This window comes from Palaemon carinicauda, chromosome 7 (genome assembly GCF_036898095.1).
Source record: "Palaemon carinicauda isolate YSFRI2023 chromosome 7, ASM3689809v2, whole genome shotgun sequence".
Classification (NCBI taxonomy): Eukaryota; Metazoa; Arthropoda; class Malacostraca; order Decapoda; family Palaemonidae; genus Palaemon; species Palaemon carinicauda.
In genome coordinates, this window is record NC_090731.1 from 130819467 (window position 1) to 130841692 (window position 22226).

The window sequence follows — 22226 nt, forward strand, 5'->3', positions numbered from 1 at the left end:
AAGTGTTACAGTCCTAAGACTTCAAAAGTTTTGAAGTAGCTGTATTGAACACTTCAATATAGCAAAATTACTGCCATTCAATTAAAATCTTCGTTACTATTTGCAGGAATGTCCTTTATGGAGTCGGCAAAAGTCTTTTATGACTCCGCCATGAAGGATGACACAGCCAATGAAGAAACGAAGATAAGGGACATGCAAACCGCAGGGAAATACTACCAGGAAGCAGCTAATATTTTGGGCACCGAGCCAGCTGAGTCTACGGAAGCTACGCTGGCTAAAAGGGCGCAAACGAGTAAAGCCGAAGTTGAAAAGATGCTGGCACAGATGCATTCTGGAAACATTCGTTCAGAGTGAGTAAACGAGAGAGAGAAAAAAAAGCTCAACTCTTTTCGATTGTGATTTCTTTTATGCTATCAGTGCATAGGATATGGCTTAAATTGCGTTGCTGATGGCTTAACACCTTCGTAGCTAAAGCTCTCGGCAGTTTTTTCCTTGCATAAAGAGGATATACGGCTCTAGAATTCAAGAACATCAAAGCTGTCTTATCTTTATGTGGGTACAAAAATTACTTAAAGGACATAAAATGTGTTAATATATATTTGAATCCCTCTTCCACTCTGTCCTTCCATTATTCACCTATCTATCTATCTATCTATCTATCTATCTTTTCCCCCATCTATTCTGGAATACGTGAACGTGAAAATTGCTAGACCCAAACAATTAACAACTTGTTGCTTAAGAAGTGTTAATTTATGCGCGCCAGATTTTAGGTGAAATAATAACTTACACCAGTGCTATACAAGTATCATTTGAAGACCATTATACGCAACTGACATTTAGTGCATTTTTTTTTTAATATTAATCTTTGCTGTGACAAACTAACCATAAATTGGAAAACAACCAGTCAGCATTTTGTTTCGTTCGCCATAATCGTGTCTCGATTAGTCAGTGGTATTTTAGATAAAAGGCGAGAATTTGCAATTGGGTGTTATATAAAATTAAATCTTTGCACATATCAGAATCTGATGTCGATAATAAACACTCATTGATTATTTTCATGAAAATAAATCTTCGTGTACCACCACAATTTTATTTATGTTACCGAGAGCAGAGTTTTGTAGACCTTGATTGGTCAGAATATGTTACAGGGTAAAAGTGACTATATAATTTTAGGAAGTTATTTGTTTAGTTACTAGTTTATTTATTCTTACATGCATATTCTTGATTTGCATTTCTCTTATATCACATATAGGATTAATTTTTTCTAACTGATGAAGATTATATTGATGGTTATAATAATTATTAGCATGATTCTTCCAGCGAAACATAATCTCCCCTATACTGCTATGCTGCTTATATCTGATAATAATTAATAATAGATTAGGAGAAATCATTAACACTTTCCCCACTTGAAAATCTGTCGGTAAATACAATAGTACTGGTTGAATACCACAGTTCCTTTTTCTTCTATTTCTGTCATTGGTTAATCCTCGCACATTTGAGACTTCTGTTAGTGGATGTAAAATACTTGTAACGTTACACAACTAAAAATTTATAAAAAGAATTTAGACTTACCAAGCCTTTCCTTTGATTATTCCTCCACTAAAATGGCAAAACAATTTCTAGCTTTTTTTTTTTTTTTTTAATAACCAGCTTGCACTTATAAAACTGATTTAAGTTGACGTTTCTTGGATATATAGCTTAAAAATCACTATCTTAACATAATATATATATATATATATATATATATATATATATACATACATATATATACATATATATATACATATATATACATATATATACATATATATATATATATATATATATATATATATATATATATATATATATAATATATATATATATATAATCACTATTAATGCTAACCAAATCTAAATGATAGCGCCATAAAATGTAAAATTAGTTTCCACTGCCGAATGTCAACAATGTCATTTGAAATTTGATTTGTTTTACTGTGCTCCACAAATTAACGTTGTAATATCTATATTATCAAAGTATAAATCTTTGGGTAAGTATTATATAAGGTTAAATTAAGGAAAAATTTATTCACGGCCTTTAATTCGTTAATTTTCAAATGTTTATAGAAATTTCTGAACAATGAAGTGAGGAGACATTTCAGATTTCATTATATTAAAAAATATGAATATCTTCAATGAAATAAGTGTCAAAAATTATTTGATATTCCTATTTTCTTCTTTCAAGTAAATTATACACTACCCAATAATCTATCTTTACAGATGGAATCTTTTCAAATAGGGTTTGAATCGCTAACAGTTTAACATTACAAGCAAACTGTACATCTAAACTTAACCGAGTCCCTTTGTCGACAAAAAACGAAATTGAAAAAGCTTCCACCTGAGTTAAATTTATATTCAACGCTAATTCAGTTTTGGAAAAAATTTCCTTCACAACGTAAATTTGGTGATTCTTAAAGATAATCTTCCAAAAGTCTACGGACTTTGTTTCAATGACGAGAGCCTACAGGTGACACAGTTTTATAGGCAAAAGAATATTTGCATTTAAAATACCCCACTTATGATTTCAAGGATCAATTGCATTTATCAACGACTCCTTCTAAACCTAATAATGGCATATGTGAAATTTTTGAGGCCATTCCCGGTTTATAACAATGATCTAGGGATATTATTAGATTGACTGTAGATTTTGCAAGACCCACTTCTTTTGTCAACGTTCATTTTGCTCAACAAAAGAAAGGAAAATAATGCTATTTTGCAGATTCAAATTTTAAGTACTGATTTCTATCTTTGTCTTGTGCAACAACTTTTGACACAAATTAGGACTTCAATACCTATTTGGAATTCAGAAACAATGTAGCATGCCATTATATTTACTTTAAAAAAACGCACCACTTAAAAAACTCCCAATTCCAAATACTTGGGAGGATCACTCCTATGATTTATAAGACATCTGCCGAAAACACATTTTACCCAACAAAACTCAAAGCTTCATCGCCGCTTAAGTCAGAAATTCAATTGCTTGGGTAGAATAACATAAGGTGGATAGAATACCCATTCCAAGTAATCAGTAGTCTTGAGGGGAAAAAAATCCCCATTATAGACCATCACTTTGGAAGTGTACCATCCAATGTTATCATCCAGGTAAAGAATAAGAACTTACAGACACGCCCAGCTCTTATTAGCAATATTATTCGATTGCCATTCAGCTCATCAAGATTAAGAGCATTCACCTGTACTTCGACAACTATTCAAAATGAAGAGCCAATGATACACTTTTCATCAAAACGGCAAATGTGCAGCTACGAAATGCAAATATGGAAGCCCTATAGTGGATTTCAATGAGTAATTAGATCGTAAAAAGCATACTGAAAAAAAAAAATCAATGCGCTTAAACGAATGTTTCGCCTTTCACCACATGAAAGAGATCGTTAGGAGTTTAAATGTCACTTATCTTAACAAACGACTAGGAGTGGAATTCTTTATCGCTACGCTTCTGAAGCATGGCAGTTATATCAATTCCTAATGAATTTCCCAAGTTTGCTTTTCAATGTGCAATTGTAACTATAATACCAAAATAAAGTAATTATATACTGGAGCTAACGAGAACATTAGGTCTAACAGATTGAAACTATAATAAACTTTAAAGATCTAAAAAAAATGATTTCTTGAGTTATTCAATTAATTTGTAGAGTTTGAGATAGAGAGGCCATTGTAAGTTTCTTATTGGTTAAAATGTTACATTCTTTACCATTTTATGCCAGCATCAGTCTGTTTTATCGTCAAATAAAAAACATCCGATATCTAAGCAGCTGATGCTATTTTATCATGGATTTTAGGGTCTTTTCTCTGTGAAGCAAAACCCAACACCTTCAACCTAAGAGAGTAAAAATGCCCTTTTTACTAACAACGCACATTTTAGTATTCAAGAAGAGTTTTCAAATTAATTAATTTGCTTTAATTTTAATCACAGATTCATCTGCCTTATTTTGTTCAACTTTTTTAATGAATGAAAAAGTATAAAGTAAATAACTAATCCTAACATTGCTATTGCAAGACCAATGAACGCGATATGAAAATGATCCACACAAGAAACATTCCTTGACTGACATTTTGGCTGAAATCTATCATTATTCTTTGATGCATATCCACAGGCACAGTTATTTGTCTATACATTTTAAAAATTTACCATTACTTTAAGAAATACTATCAACACGAATGAATTACATTGATGCATCAGATATACTTCATTTACATAAATATCATATAAATATTTCAGATTAAGAAACGCACAAGCTTCAGAAAACAACTCCGTACTCTGCGGGATATACTTAACAGGTTTCAGTATATGCATTTCCTTGCCTAACCAAAAAAGGCAGTTTTTGCATCTTAACCCAAACACAAACCAATACCAAAGTTTTACAACAGACTCTGGTAGTTTCTTTTACTTTCATCTCAGAGTACACAAATCCTGAACCGCCACCCTACCTAACCCCTTGTGCCCTCATAATCACAGCGACTGTTAGCGGTTTTATGCGATAAACTATTTGACTATAAAGACTCGATGTTTAGCATTGTAAAATTACGAAATGGAAAAGATTTTTGATAAATTATTTTCAATTACTATGTGGAATTTATATATGAAGATCCAAGACCTTTGGTGGAAAAAAATTTCCTATTTGCATTTACTATCGTGTCAATATTTTCTCTTTCGCATCTCTTTACTTTATCCATTATCCCACTCAGGAAAACAAATAAAGTCTATATTGTATTTGATAGATTTTATTTTTAAACGAACCAGTAAAGAAATCAAAGGCAATTCTTTTCTCGCCAGTTTATTTTCCTTACAATTTCTTTACAGGAACTTTCGAAACTTCTGATAAAAATTTATATTCTGAAAATAAAAACTCGAGCCTATGAAATCAGTCTAGAAGCAACTTGATATAAAGAAAAACACAATTTGAAAGCAAATCGATAATAATATATTGAAATTGGATATAAAAGATTATCCAGGATAACTGAAAGTAGATTATAATAATAAAAAAAATATATACATGCATAAATAAATCAATACATACACACATACAAGTGTCATAAATATACAACTGGTGAAATCATATAGTATAAAACTACCCCTTCTTACTTAATAAAACGAAATTTATACATATGCACTTAAAGAAAACGATGTAGGTAGAGAGAACAAAATCTTTCTTAAATGATTGCAACGACGATGATAAAGAAAATCACGAAGAGAAGACTCGGTAATCTCTCGTAAAAGAACAAATTGCCCAGATCTTTATTGCCTCAGTCCCCCAAGGACCTCTTTCACCTCCTGATCCATGAGCACGAAAGCATGACTTTAGTTTTTATGACGTCCTACGTTAGGATTCACGATTGGGATCTATTCACGATTGACATATGAGACGAAAACAATTGGTGTCAGGAAAACTGGGCACAATAATAGTGTTAAGAAATCTCTAAGTACCAGTTCAAAGTGGTTGGTTTCATTGGAAAAAATTGAGGAGTTATATTCTGCTTCGGAATAAGTAGTAAGATTAATTTCGAAGAGGATATAAGAGAATCTATAAGAGTAAGAAACACATATCTACTGAAACCAATTCTGCAAGCTATAATTCACGACAAATCACTAACATTCCTACTATTTATTTAGCTTATGATCCTACATTACTTATAACGGTACATATACACTGATAAATATAAATAAATTGTTCCGAAAGTTCTTGCCTAATCACTGGGAATATAATACCGAAGCAATTGAAAACTAAATTAACGGAAGAATTATGTAGAAGAGCTATAATTGCATTTGAATTTCCTACAAAAATTCATATAGTTTTCCATTTTCAAGGTGTGGGGACTTCACCTTCAATTTTTTACTTGAATTTTCATCTTAAAGGTAGCTCTTCTAAATAGCAATTATTTTTCAAACAATAGCTATGGAATGGCAAGAATATGAATAACAGACGAGCGGGGTTAATGAAAGACACAGATCACCCCTTCAACAATAATCACTCAATAGGCTAGAGAGAGAGAGAGAGACAGAGAGAAAGAAAAAAAAATAACAAGAAATTCAAAACATTGTTTAGGTTTGTTTTCGTGTTGCAAGTTAATGTCCCTTCTGTCAAGTATAATACTAATGACTTAAACGGAGACAACGTTGGTACAAAATGGTTTTCCTTTTTCCTTGTATCTACAATTGGAAATGAAGTAGAACCATTCGACTTTAACAAATCTCATTAAAATGGCATTATTTATGAGGCAGCGCTTTAAGGGAAATATAATTATGAAAATATTTTCTTGTATGCTTTGAAGATCTCAAAGTCTAGAGAAACAGATACCAGAAGGAAAGAGGTTGAGTGCCATGATGTTGACAGATGGAGAATACATTTGCTCTGGCTAATAAATAAGGACGATATAAAATCCTTAAATAATCAACTTAATAACAAAGGAAGTAATAGGAAAGAAAAAAAAAAACTATTGGTAATCCTTAATAGAGCGAAAAGAAGAGAGATTTAACAAGGCGAAGAAAAACTCTTAACAAAGATAAGAGAATTGGGTATTATTTGAATATCCTTAGGTGAAAACAAATCCTTATTTACAAGCGGCTATAATTCACATCTTTTTAGGCGACACTCTAGTGGCTTGCTAACAAAACAATCCTCCCCCACCGAGAGAAAGAACAAGATTCGATCTTCCGTCTTTTGAGTGCTAGTAACACACGCTACCCACTCGGCTATCTCGACGTTTCACGTTCATTCTTTATTAAAGATTTTGAATATAAAACTTATTTCCTTTGATGTTAAGTATAGGCATGTTTCTTACACTTGAACCCATATTTCTCTATGATTTCTGTATGCTCGTTTCACCATTTCATAATCATCTTAAGCATTTTAGGCAATTTATTTTAGTATTTATTTCCATTACTTTTTGTTTATTCACTTTATGCAGTGGCAACCCCTAAGCACGATATTAGAGATTCTTATATATGGTGAACTTTTTCCTTTTAGGATTAAACATTATTGCAGATTATAAACAGTTAGCTGAATTCTTTAAAGCTTTGTTTATTTTAGAGATTAATTAAAATATGCTTAAAATCATAAACATGGATATTAAGTGAAAAAAGAGTGAACTAACACCCTTTTCTAACATGTTTAGTAACTATTTTCAAACATTTTCTTTCTGTTTTCTCTAAAAACTTTTTATTAGCTTCAGTTTGTTTGTAACACTTTTTATGAGTGATTAAATACTTGGCCTTATCTACCTCCATATTCATATGAGAGAGAGAGAGAGAGAGAGAGAGAGAGAGAGAGAGAGAGAGAGAGAGAGAGAGAGAGAGAGAGAGAGAGAGATATTTTCATCAGTTTTTAAAATCTCTTTTGTCCGTGCAACGTTAAACATTTAAATACCAGAATCCTATTCTCAAACCAGTAAGCAGTTCTGACTCTTCAGAGCTTGCAGGGACAGATATTTATCAAACTATTATCTTATCTATAAGTTCATCGTACCATACTCATTAAACTTTTGAATCTTAAAAGGCTTCTAGAATAATATTAATGATAATGATCCAAATTAATAAAGGGAATTTGCTTGAGGTAAAAGTTCATTGTGTGCCAAATGTCAAAAACTTGAGATGAAATAGACAGTAAATGAATTAAGATAAGGGCGCTATGAATGTCACGAAGGTTTTATGAACACCTGTTAAAATGATAGTGATTAGTAAGACATATTTCAACCTCGCATTCTCTACATTCTGGCTCCACACCCCTGCACTTCCCTACACCAACAACTTTCAACATTTCCCACAAACAACTTGAATCGCAAAAATAATCATCCGCAAAAACTAGTTCTGGCAGGTACCCCACTTGCTTAGGAACACTTTACATCCACTCTTATTTGTGGTGGTCTAGTGGAGACACCTGTGCCTCGTAGTCTTTGGGTACCGAGTTCGCTCCCTACTCAAATCATGATTTGCTTGATTTTTAGTGAACAGTCCTATCTCCTTCAGGGGTTTGACTGGGATTTATCAAATTTGAGCCATAAGGCACGATGCTAGGCAAGAAGTGGTCATTCAACCCTGTGGTGCAAATGGGTGGGCCAATTGGAAACGTCCCTGCCTGGTGATCTGCCGGACTGGGTTCGAGTCTTGCTCAAGCTCGATAGGTTCTTGTGTCTGCAACCTCACTATCCTTGTGAGCTAAGGATGGCTGATTAGGGGAAGCATATAGGTCTACCTGCTGAGGCATCAGCAGCCTTGCCTGGCATTCCCAGGTCCTAGCTTGGGTGGAGAGGGGGGCTTGAGCGCTGATCATATTTATATTAAGGTCAGTCTCTAGGGTATTGTCCTGCTAGCTACGGTACTGTCACTGTCTCTTGCTTCTGCTATTCATGAGTGGCCTTCAAAGTTACGTTATGAAGTAAAAAAGCTAATGTGTTGGGCACCAAGATGGAAGTAAGGTCCGCGTGGACTAAGGCTGGGAGGAATAACGCTCCTGCATAGTTTCAGTTAATGTAGTCCTTTCCCAGTCCTCCCTGGTTCTAGTATTTTGTCTTTGGCAACTAGGGTTATAACCTGGCTAGTAATGGCAATGATAAAAAGCTAGAGGGGACTTATTTGTAGTTGCTGATCATAAGATTATCAGCGGTCTCTATGCCATTTTTCAACAGCACAGTGATCATTGCGTTACCTTCTACACTCATAAGTAACCTTTAAACTTGTATCCTACCCGGGTATCCAAAGTTTAGTATACACGCTGCTGATTCCTTTAAGGATCCTAGATAGGTAAGATGTACCCTTTTATAAAGAGGTGCGTTATCATGCAAACGCAGGCTGATATTTTTCAAAATAGATTATATTTTTTCCCTCTGGTTTTTTATCATCGTTCAAGCCCGGTTGTGTGATTTATCAACTGACCCATTTTTCATGTATGCAATAACTATTTCCACGCAGTTTATTGAAGCTTTAATTTATATGAAAAAAGATAAGTTCCTGCTTAAATTTGGCTCCTTTGGTCATGGGGGTTCATACATTTAATTTTCAATTATATATAAATTCACTGACTTAATCATATAAGAATACACGAGATATTCTGGATAGGGCCCAATACATTACCTAACACGGAATACTTGTGTACGCGACCCTTAAAAAATTGACGGCTAAATATTTACATATGATGCACAAGCAACACCCTCTCACCAGGGTATGACTACTCCTCTCCCCTTCCCCCTACCCGAAGGACGGGGAAAGCCGAGAGACCTCTCTCTCTCTCTCTCTCTCTCTCTCTCTCTCTCTCTCTCTCTCTCTCTCTCTCTCTCTCTCTCTCTCTATATATATATATATATATATATATATAAATATATATATATATGATAAAGAGCAAGTGTTTGGCGTTATATATATATATATATATATATATATATATATATATATATATATATATATATATATATATATATATACATATATATATATATATATATATATATATATATATATATATATATATGTGTGTGTGTGTGTGTATATATATATACCCAAACACTTGCTCTTTATCATATAGAGGAGATGGATGGCTGATCTATTTGCCGGATTAATGTTAGTATGCCTTTGAAATTTTACATTAATCACCATAAAAGTTGTGATGGGAAACCAAAAGGGTTTACAGATAATGAAATACTTCAATAACTATGCCTAAAAGCAAGAAACTCTGCCACCGGCCAAATGCTTTCTAAAGGCAAAGGCAAAACAGCACGAGTGGTCTTTTTCTAGAGAACTAGAACATGTCACTCAACTATCATTAAGACATTTAGACATCAATAAACATATTCACCATATCGATACATCACTATGACTTAATATGATACAATTAAAAGTCATAAAACATAATCCTCTCATCAAATGATAAGAGAACCGAACACACGTACCCATGATTACCAGCTACATGCTCTATCCACTAGGCCATGCCAATGCTTGGCCAGCTACGATTTCCTGTGTGAATGGCTCTTCACATTGCCTATCAGTGCCAGCTATTACATCCTCACACTAATGGGTCTTAAAATGCAAAAGTATCATCTAATTGTTCCGTTTGCAGATATTGGAAAAAGGTTTCTGTTAGGACTGAACATACTTTTCTGACAATGCATGTTCCCATATTTTTTTTTCTTCTGGAGTGACTTTAACTTATTACAAAGCATACCATAGTAATTCAATTCATGGGGATCTTCTTATTTTATTCTATTTCTTTTACATATTGTTTAATTAATAAGTAGCCTGCACGGACACTGTTACGGATAGGTTCTGCTGAAAGTGCAGCTGATTATTGACTATTATTCGAAAAAAAAGAATACTTCTTGTTAAATATTTCGTCGCTAATCCATGACCATGTGTGGGCTTTATAAACTTCGAATTTCATAAAAAGTCAGACTAACAAATGATAAGCATCACATCCATTTTAAAGGTTTGTGTATTTCAATATGGACTGGTCATCGAGACGTATCAAACAAACCCCAAATGAAACTTTTACTTAGACTAAAATTGTAGTCTATATCACTCGCTGTATCACCATTAATAGAGTAACATTACTATTTATTCCTAAACAAAAGTCCAATTCATATAAATATAAAGTAAAAAATAATAAGCTATTAATTTAGGAAAAATGTAAAACAAAGGGGCTTCGATCTCCTACCACGTAATCACTAGGTTCATGTTCTATTCACTTCGCCAAGCCTTCAAATCTAATTTAGTCACCTCAAAAGACGAGCACTATCAGATCTGGATAATACCACATGAACGCCGATTCTGAGTGTCAAAACTTTCACAAGCAATTCCTCGAGCATAAACTACTTTTCTTATCCAATGGTTCATTTATTCTATTTCTATCACGGGGTAAATGAAATACAAAGAGCTGATATCAAGAGATTTTTAACTAATCTTAAATAATACATGTATGGCATTTACAAGTAATGGTCACCAGACATAATTACAGCAATTACAGGAGTTACCTCACCAATAACCAAATTTGTCTTGGATACGTTTTTCAGTGGGAATCTTGAAACAAATTTTTCGGAAAAAAATCAAGAAGATGCCCATCCAAGCAGGATTCGAACCTATACCAAAGAGGTGTACCACAGCTAGATAACTAAAAAATAAAATGCATTTTAGGCAAAAAAGGCATGGCGTATCTCTCAAAGTAAAATATGTAATACCCGAATAACTATAACACTGTCCTAGCTTTTGAAGGATATATATATATATATATATATATATATATATATATATATATATATATATATATATATATATATATATATATATATATATATATATATATATATATATATATATATATATATATATATATATATATAAGAGGGAAATTTCTGGTGCCCATGGTGGCATGATTGATAGATACCTTGCTTTTCATATAAACAGACTAGGGTTCGATTCCAATGCAAGGTAGAGATTTCTTTCTTTTTTAACACGGTACTATGTTGATTTTAATTATATATATATATATATATATATATATATATATATATATATATATATATATATATATGTATATATATATATATATATATATATATATATATATATATATATATATATATATATATATATATATATACATACATATATATAGTATATAATTAAAGTCAACAAAGTATCGTGTTAAAAAAGAAATAAATCCCTACTCTACATTGGGATCGAACCGTAGTCTGTTTACATGAAAGGCAGGGTATCTATCACTCATGCCACCATGGGCACCAGAAATTGGCGTCACCCAAGGGCTACCTGCATTTCAAGATTTACCTGGTGAAACCACTGTCTTGCATGCTAGCGAGTTTCCCCAAAATCCCCGACCCACCATGTATGATGTATCCCAATTTATAGCATTTAATTCGAATTACCCCTAATAAGTCAATATATGATGAAAACCAATAAAATATGGTCTTCAAATAGAAATAAGTTTTGTACCTCATATTGGGATCGAACGCTAGTCTTCTCAAATGAATGCCAAGTTAACTATTAATCATGTTATCGCTATGGTGGTAATTAAAAGTTAAATAAAACTCGTTGTTATCAAATATAAGACATTGGTTTCGATAACATTTTGTCCCTATGGTAGCATGATTGATAGATACTTTGCCTTTCATTTAAAGACATTAAGGTTAGATGCCAATATGAAGTAGAAATCTATGTATTTATATATATATATATATATATATATATATATATATATATATATATATATATATATATATATATAGCACATTAAAGCGTAAAAAAGTAAAAAAAAAAAAAAAAAAAAAACACATCAAGATACTTCGAAAATCTAAGAGCGGGAGTCGATCAGCTAGTTACTAAGCACTAACACTTGGATCTGCACCCTCGGCCACCGTTGCAACTGACTTGTCTATCCACTTTAGAAGACCTTATCCTTATAAATAATTATCCATAATTGATTCGGCAGGTGATCTATTCTTCAATAGCCCTTACACATTTGCTTCCTTATCTATTATTCTAAGGGAAAAAAACCATAAGCTTATATTTGATTCCATTAGCTGGTAACATTAATTTTCATCAATTCTATCTTACTCTATTTTCAGAGGAAGAAGACGCACAGATACTTTAATGTGTTTGGATTTTTTTCAGGATTTTTTTTTTTTTTTTTTTTTTGACAAGTGTTTACATTTTCGTACATCGCTGAATCTCAAAGTACATATTTGGAAAATTCCTCAAAAGTTAATTTACGTAGAAGAAGCGAAGCTTGAACGAGAACTAAACCACTGGTTTCATTACTAAGTCTATTAACATTGAAAGTTATTATGACTAGATTATACTGTTTTTTTTTACGAATGCCTAACCCTCAAAGCTCCTTGAGAGAGAGAGAGAGAGAGAGAGAGAGAGAGAGAGAGAGAGAGAGAGAGAGAGAGAGAGAGAGAGAGAGAGAGAGAGAGAGAGAGAGAGAATCATAATGAAAACTTATGTCCAGAGTCAAATATATTTGCATATTTTCTAAATTATAAGCTTGAATTTTTATCTGCAATCAAGGAAAAACAAGGGGTTTTGCCGAGAGGTGTTAATTAGCGTATGAAAATATATATATTAAATGACGTCGCCAATCGCCAGCCCAACCCCGGAAACAATAACCAGGAATGCGTTCAAAATTCTAACAAATAATTCATCCACGTTCTTTGAGCGTTACAAATTTAAGAGTTTCCAGTGGAATAAGTCAATTGAGGTTAAGAGAAATAATTTTTCCTAACCTGCTTGTGTTTTGTTGAATATTAAATTTCATTTACAATAGTTCAAAGGAGTGTAAATACTGAGAATCTTTAGTACGTTTCTGAAAACTAAAGTTTATTTTTTTTTTGGGGGGGGAGGTAGAACTATACTAACAAAATCTTTGTAATAAACGTATCAATCTAGTGGAGTCATCAACAGAAACATTCAACTGATTGTGAATAACAATAATTACAAAACTCAAAGATAAATTTCATAATACTTTAAGCAAAGCCGTCAAGAAAGCTTTACTGAAAAATACCCTACCACTCGCGCGCTGATGTGCACAAATTCGTGCACAAATTCATGCACACTCATAAATTAATTGTGGGAAGAGTTATTCGGTGTTACCCCTACCCCGTTCTAGAGTCATTCCTGGCACCGAAGAACATACGGTAGCTCCCTGCACCGTTGAGATGGAACTGCAGACCAAGGACTTTTTGTTTTATAGTTCCATTAAATGATAGCAAATCATTGCAACCGAAAAACCACATCTTGCAGTATCACAGAAGCATTCAGTTTCTGGAGGGGGACAAGAGACCCAGAGTCGAAACTGATTTTACAAATAGGTTGAGTAAAATATTAAGGATCCGTGACCGCTATTTGGGGACAAACTTTCAATGATATTTCTGATATCCTGAGCTGATGATACACAGCCAAATGAGCGGCGGGTAACCCATCCCAAAACCCTTGGGCTAACTCAGTAAAGTGGAAAAACCCAAATTGGCCATCAAGTTCTTTTAGACTATTCATTTATCAGCATACGTTGACAATCCATAGTCGTGTGTACTTCCACTTGAATGTATTTACCCACAACAAGTAAGACATCTATTTTTATAGCATTTGTTGTAAATTATCTCAGTCATAACTGATAACAGTGAAAAAAAAAAAAAACCACATGGACAATAAGACAGTGATAGTCATTTAAGGGCTTATATCAGTATAGATATTGAAAAAAAATCTCTATTGGTACTTAACATTTCAAATTTTGCTACCATAAACACACATATCATCACGCCATACGTGAGAAAATAGAAAGTATTTATAGTTTGTCCCCGAGTATTACTCACAGACCCTCAACATTTGATTCAGCTGTTATCAAAATTTACTTCTGTGTTATTTCTTTTGTCCACGAACATGATTGACCCTTGAAGTTACTGATTCTTTTCTTTCCAGGAACTAGATAAAGATGTCTGAACCACTACTAAAGTCATTCCAGATACGAAGGGGCAAGAGCTAATGAGAGACGAAGTGTGTATAATATGCAAAAAAAAAAAAAATGCTGAAAATAACTCTGGCCATCCTGCACATCTATGGTGTCATCTTGAAGAATCTAGTTTAAAGTGCAAAGATTTTGCCAAGCCTGGTGATTTCCATGACAATAATAACCGGGATGATAGACCACAAGGGATCTTCTTTCGTAAGCTTTGTAATGCAGAACTTTCAAGTCAGGGAAAGCTTGAACAATCTTAGAAACGTCCAAAAATGTACACATGCCAACTGAGGAGCTAGCCAAGTGTCCGTTGAACAGAATCTTTCAAATCCAAACTCGAGTGAGCAAAACTCAATTATCATTAACTGTACAAGGACTCACAAGACCTGCGGAACCTGTCCCTTGGTGTAAGCTACCAAGATATTCTAAATTTGTATGTATCATGGAAAAAACATGACACCAACGATAACACTGTTTGATCTTATGAACGGGCTTTAGGCTAGCCAGCTACAGTCCTTCTGGACAATGAAGACTTTTGTGATGAGACACTGAATGGAGCAAACATATTTCATAGAATAAATGTCATGTTTTTTTCAGACTAACGCTATTGCTGGAAATTACTCCAATAAACACTGTGACAAGCTAATCACAAAATGTAAGCTCCAAGATCTGAAAACAATTATAAATTGCACACAAAGTATAACCTTACAAATTCATGCATGGGCAATCAGCTGCAAGCCAGCAATTGAAATTACCGCTGAACCAGCAGAGCTGGCAGTACAAAGGCAAACTGCAGACATCCATAGTCTGGCAAGACTGGCTGACCTGGGAAAAATTGTTTTACCACAAACACAAATAGGGTTCCAAGCCAATGTTCATAGCCCTGTCACCAAAGGCAAAGCATACTACTATCTAATGTTATAAAACCTAAAAGCTGTTGTACATGAAGCTGTGTGTTGTGTGGTACAAGCGGCTCATCAAAATGGCATGCCATCCATTCAGTTAATTGGGGATCAGCCAGTTTATGCTGCTTTTGCTGAAATTAAGAATGAACATCCTGAACAATTCAAACTAATCCTTCCATTCCTTGGTACCTTTGATACACATATGTCTTATGTCAACAATCAACAAACAATTTAAGAAATGGGGACTCGCAGAGTTTCTAGTCACAGCTGATGTGATAGCAGAAGGTTCCGTTGATCAAGCATTGAAGGTGAAACATCACGAGAGAAGTTCGTTGCCTAAAATTAGTGTACGAACTACAGACACGAAAAATCGCCCAAAATGGCTTTGAAAATGAGTTATCAATTTCTCCAAATCTCCACACACAAGATGTGTTACGTGATGCCTATTGAAGTTTACAAGCAAATCCAGAGATATCTCTATTTGTAGCAGCAGTGTTTGCCATGCTTGAACAAACTGAGTTCCACGACAACCTACTGGCTTAGCTTAATGGAAATGGTTACGTTTCCGTTGTATAATATTCATGCCATACGTATTTAAGACCGGGATGCCTTCAAAAGTCCACTCGGTAAAAACAACCATGGAAGTTGGCTTACCAAATTCAGGCTTAAAATTAGTTCCTTGCCTGAGATAAAGCTCAATAGATGCATGAAGAACTATTCTCTCAATCTATGACCGGACAACCATATTCATGCTTACCTTTGGACCTCTGGATTGAGATAACAATGAACAAGAGATCCAAAATGAATGCCGGGAAGTCTCACTTTCTGAAGAATGAAACAATGCTACTAATGTATACAAGGGCAGTCAATTTTATTAAGAGAGAAGTTTCTCTGCATGATTTGGCCAATCTCAATTCTTTTGCAAAAGGTCATATTGAAAACTCTAGTTCTCATTTTGAGATTGATGAACAGGCTATACACAAGGATCAGAGTTTGACAGAATTTGCATCTGACCCTTTTGATTTAAGAAACACCACCCTTCGATCCTTGCAATCAAGCCAAGTTACACCAGAAGAACTCGTAAAGGACTTTGAAACAGCAAACACTAATGGAGGAAAGATTATCCAAGAATTTTTCAATCAAAGGATGTTCTCTGATATTGTGCCTTTCAGTGGAACAATTGACAGAAACTCCAGATTAATTTTTTTCCATGGAGTTAGCCAACAAGGAAAGCATCTAAATCTAGATAAAAAACGGATGCAATGGAAAACAAAGCTATGACTGAAGTTAAAACTTGAGCAGAGAATAGTGAAGAAAAGTTTGACCTTCCAGAAGTCCTGCAATATCGCATTACTGATTAATGTCTACTTTTAAAATCAATGGTTCACTGAGAAAACGTAAAAAAATATTGAAAAGTTTGCCTTTACGAAACTTAATATAAATGAACCTTTCATAGCTTTGATTGACTTGGGCTTCATATGGTGACTTTCTACACCTGCAAAAGACAGACTGAAACCTGATGGAAGCCTTTATAATTGGGGAGATTATGCTAGACATAGGCACAGAAACATTAACATATTCTGTTTCATGTGATTCAGATGCATCTAGACTTGAGGATTTTGATTCTTTTGAATATTGGAGTCCTATGTTATGTTAGCAGTCTTTTTTTTTTTTTTTTTTTTTTTTTTTTTAACTTATATTTCTCTTATATACTTCAGTCACTCCCACAAACTATACATTTGCATAAGGGGAATTCAATTTATCTTGGACAGATATCAATGCAATTCATTAATGATTTAATATCTCAAATCTTTTTGTTTTTTCTTTTTTTTTGTATGGAATGTCAGTTAATCATGCTCACACAATGAGTTGAACTTATGCAATGACAATTAGCATATAAATGACAGCCATATTGGATTTTATTCTCCTTTTATCAATTATGATTGACTTAATTTTCAACAAATGCTACTTTTTCTGAGTGCAAATACATTTAAGTGGAAGTACACACCAATGTTGATTATCAATATATGCTAATATATGAATAGTCTAAGAGAACTTGACGGCTATCTTGGATTTAGCCACTTTACGAAGTTATCCCAATGTTTTGGGATGAGTCACCCCACAAATTTTGCTGTATATTAGCACAGGATAAACAAAAAATATCATTAAAATTTTGTCCCTAATTAGAGGTCACGGACCCTTAATATTTTTACTCAACTAAAACGAACGAAATTCTTTTACAATGAACAAGGATTCAAGATGGTCATAGAGAGAATCATTAAATATGGTTCTCACCAATGTGATTATATCCTCCAACTACTAAAATTCTTTCGCATGTATAGTAGGACAAAGGAAGTTCTGGCACACCACCCTGAGGAAATGCGCCCTGTCACTCCCTTACTGCCCGGCGGGTAACCAACCAGATGGTGAAGGGAGAGATGACTAAGGTGGTGGGTAAGATGGCAAGCAAGAACTCAGCGAGGAGGAAGGGCGTGACAGGGTACTCTATCTCAGAGTACGGTGTGCCAGGAATTCCTGTTCTAACTGTAAAATTCAAAAGGTGTACAGATCGCGTACCGGTAGAAGGCAGTGATAACCAACAGGGAATCTTCCTCCAACCATCAGAAATAAAAGTAGAAGAGTACGAGAGATACGAGACCTCTTAAATCAATAATGCCACTAAACAACAGAACATAAAAGCAAATGTGGACTAAAGCCAGTAACTGACAAAGACATCTTGGTGTATTTAACTGGTGGGGTTTAATCTATTTGCAAGTCTTCATTCTTATAAAAGATTAGACATCCCGATTATATATATATATATATATATATATATATATATATATATATATATATATATATATATATATATATATATATATATATATATATATACTGTAGATATAGATATAGATATATAATTTATATACATACATACATACATACATATACATATACATATACATATACATATACACACACATATATATATATATATATATATATATATATATATATATATATATATATATATATATATATGCGTATGTGTGAGTCGACAAACACATACGCATATATATATATATATATATATATATATATATATATATATATATATATATATATATATATATATATGCGTATGTGTGAGTCGACAAAAACTGGTTAAATTTCCGGTTTAGGGCTTCATAAAGATTTTTTTGACAGTTCGTCTAAAGGACAAGATTAGAAAAACTTCATAAATAGTACTGGAATCAAACAAAAGATATATGAAACAATAAATCCCCACATGTACTAGATATGGGTTTTATAATGCTTATATTTTTTTACTAAAAAAAAAAAAAAATTATATGATATACCAAAGATTAATCAAGAGAAAAGCTCGTTATCCAAGACAAAATTAATAGAATTTATTCGTGAACGTTAATTGCTATTGCTATAGCCTACCCATGAAAAGACGAGACTCCTCAAACATTTAACACATTCATTTCCTAACTGCAACTGTCAAAACTTGGACAAAATTTTGTTTCATATCCTTCGATTTTCACACTTGTTCAAAAACGTCACGTGCCATATCCGGGAACAGACAGGATTCGATCTCCTGCCTGAAGACTTTCGCGCATCCACCTGCAAAAGCTAACTGCGCTTATCGACCTACACTCTCCATTTAGTTAAGACATGATCATCATCTTTGCACATAAAAACCTAATGCAAATGAATAGTATTCCACAAACATTATGTACACTACGACACACGTCAAAGTCTCATACGAACGTTTCTACGGTATATATTTTCATATTTTTAGCCATATTTTTTTGGAGCCAAAAGTGAACACTTTCATGCCTGTATACATCATACACTCCACTAGCTGTTTCTCCATTTATCGTCTTTTATTCCTTCTCTCAGACAATTTTTAATAAGCATGGAAAATATCTTACGTATATTTAAGACTACTGACTTTTGTTATAGTGATAAAATTCCAGCTATTAATCATAATGATTGTATTTCAATGTCAATTTATTTCAGCTTTAAATACGTTGTCACATTACGAAAACGTCTAGTCATTAAGATAAAGCAAAATATAACCACGAATCTAAATATATAATTTCTCAAATGAGTTAGTTAAAGACAAACACATTGATAAAAATCTTTACCTGTTCGTGCTAATTTTTCTTTAATTCTGCAAAATTTATTTCTAAAGCATATCTGCATCAATACTTTCTTTTGCATATTACTCGTAAGACACAGATAAATTTTGAAAATAACTTCCAAATTCTATAAATAGTTTTATAGAATACAAATAAATACCGATAAATTTTGAAAATAACTTCCAAATTCTATAAACAGTTTTATAGAATACAAATAAATATCGATAAATTTTGAATATAACTTCCTAATTCAATAAACAGTTTTATAGAATACAAATAAATATCGATAAATTTTGAATATAACTTCCTAATTCTATAAACAGTTTTATAGAATACAAATAAATGCAAACTATAATTCGCAAACTTTTATTTCTGAGCATCTTGGCTCATCTTCCCTTCAGGAAGTACCAATCAGCAGCTACAAGGGATTTGCAGTCTCTGGGGACGTCAAGTCCCACTAACGGCCAAATACCAATGCAACAGGCCATAATCCTCCTCCACATCTTTGGGGGAGAACAGCGTTAACACATCTGTTTCACTGTGAGGACAGCTATCCCCGGAGTCTGTATAGGCCTATCCTATTTGTGGATTTATGCGAAACAAACTGATATTCGTTAACAATCACTGATTCAGTTTGTATACAAACTTGAAAACAGCGCCTAAAGATGCTGAGATCTCTAAGCATAGCAAGACCTGATTAGCGGGGGTGGGGGAGGGAGGTTTTCCTGTGGTACGAAGCAGGATATTTACAAAGCAGTGTAGAATTGGAGTCGGGATAGCCAGAACCTCCTCACCTTCCAAGCAAGGTCAGAAATAGAGATAAGTAGTTTGATTGAAAAATACAGAATTCGCCTAAATAATCGATGGAAGTGTCTTATCAAATGGGTGTAATATGTGTCATTTTTCATATGAACCAAAAAGTACAATTTCTACTGTGGGAACTTTGGTAATTTCACGAGTACATTAACTTTGATCATTGTTTTGTAAAAACTCTACGGTTATTTATCGCCTTGAAAGTTACTGCGATCCTGGTAACCTTTTAACTCTAAATGTTGTCAACAAGCACGCTTCCGGATTTATTTCTAGACGATTAATTCAACCCGAATACTTTTTAATGCATTAAAGAGTTTGTTGATGTCATAAATCTTAAACATCTAGTCTTCTTTCAAGAAAACTTTTAATATTGATAAGGAAAAAGATACAAAACAATGTGCTTATTGGTTATAACCAATTATTATACGAAGTGTAGAATTTGGTTTTCGAATAAAAAAAAAATCTAAAATTTAGTAAAAACGTATTTTTCGGTTTGTATTTATATAAATATCCTAACTGGAAAATCTTTAATCTCAATTACGAATTGGCGCGTCCTTCTCCTTTTGGAATAGGCAAGTCTTTGAAAATATTATATGAAATATTCTGTTCGTTCAAGTTTTGCGAGTTGTTTTGAAACACGATCCAAGTTGATTTAGTTTCACAGAAAGACAATATTATTCTTAAAAGGGCATTTTTTTTTCAGAATTCCACGCATATCTCTTCTAGTCAGGAAAGGGAAACTGTATTCGTTATGGATTTAAATGAAATTAAACGATGTTTTAGCTCTAGTTATTCTTCCTTGTTTTTTGGGGCTTGGAATAAGAAATCAAGAGTTGACATGATACGCCAAGTATATAATATACAAAATTTCTGTCAATCTAAAAACGGTTTCATCGTGACGACATTGTTGGCGGTGAGGACTCTTGGAGTTTGGTATCATATACACCCTTCCCCCCCCCCCACCCACCCCCCTCTTCTATTCGTTCTTAATCTCTCAAGATTCGAAGTAAATAATTTCCTGATATTGTATCTATATGAAAATATTAATAAAGAAACATATACGACTCGCTGGTGGATTTCAATATAGGCTTTTCGCTTCCTATCCCATTTCCCCAAAGGTTTATTTATCGATTCCAACTAACGTATACCTATCGCTTTAACGAAGTTTCTTTCTCACAAAAGAAACATTATTTGAATAGTTACACATGAATAAATCTCAGATTTTATTAACTGGTATCTTCGCTATTTAACAGATTTGACAGTAGTATATCAAGAGCAGGTTGTCGATGGATTTTTTTTAAATTCGATGATAAAAGCGAAGGAAATTATCAAAATGAACAAAATAAGTATGGTATCATATTACCAATAAAATATAGCTTTCGGAATGCTTAAACAGCATATACCAATTAATCATTGCTAAAACAGTCACACATAACCCGATATGACTTGACTTTTAGAAAGGGAAATTTCGGCAACTGAACCTACTTACATTCCCAACATTCCTCGATGACGACCGCAGGACTTGAGGCAGTTATAACTGGACGAATAGGAAACCCAAGTAAACAAACACTGCACACTTCTTATTAAGCCTTCTGATGAGACGTTACATTCACAAACATTTTATAATCCACAATTTCTCCTGGGGAACACAAAAATATACTGCACAGTAAGGAAAGGGCAATAAAGTCCAAATTTAGTATTTGTATCTCGGCGGGTATACAGAAAAGGGGGAAGCGGGCGGGCTCTCTCTTTCTCTCTAATCTCTCTCTCAAACTATGGCCTTCCTAATGTGCCACTGTCAGTGAGGTTTTGGACGAGGGTGGATGGTGGTGCAGCGTCGACTGTCAG

At 33.5% G+C, this 22226-nt stretch overlaps 2 protein-coding genes across 6 annotated transcripts in view; one reads left to right on the forward strand and one right to left on the reverse strand.

Annotated features, from left to right (window-relative positions):
* Positions 1-22226, reverse strand: part of LOC137644008 (organic solute transporter subunit alpha-like) — a 188738-nt gene that overhangs the window by 74087 nt on the left and 92425 nt on the right. The gene's annotated exons all lie outside the window — the stretch shown is intronic.
* The window catches only part of LOC137644007 (uncharacterized), a 76824-nt gene that overhangs the window by 45703 nt on the left and 8895 nt on the right, over positions 1-22226 (forward strand). For all 5 annotated transcript variants that reach the window (XM_068376872.1, XM_068376876.1, XM_068376875.1 and 2 more), the window contains one exon: positions 107-350. In XM_068376872.1, the coding sequence (XP_068232973.1) occupies positions 107-350 (244 nt within the window). The remainder of the gene's footprint in view (positions 1-106; positions 351-22226) is intronic.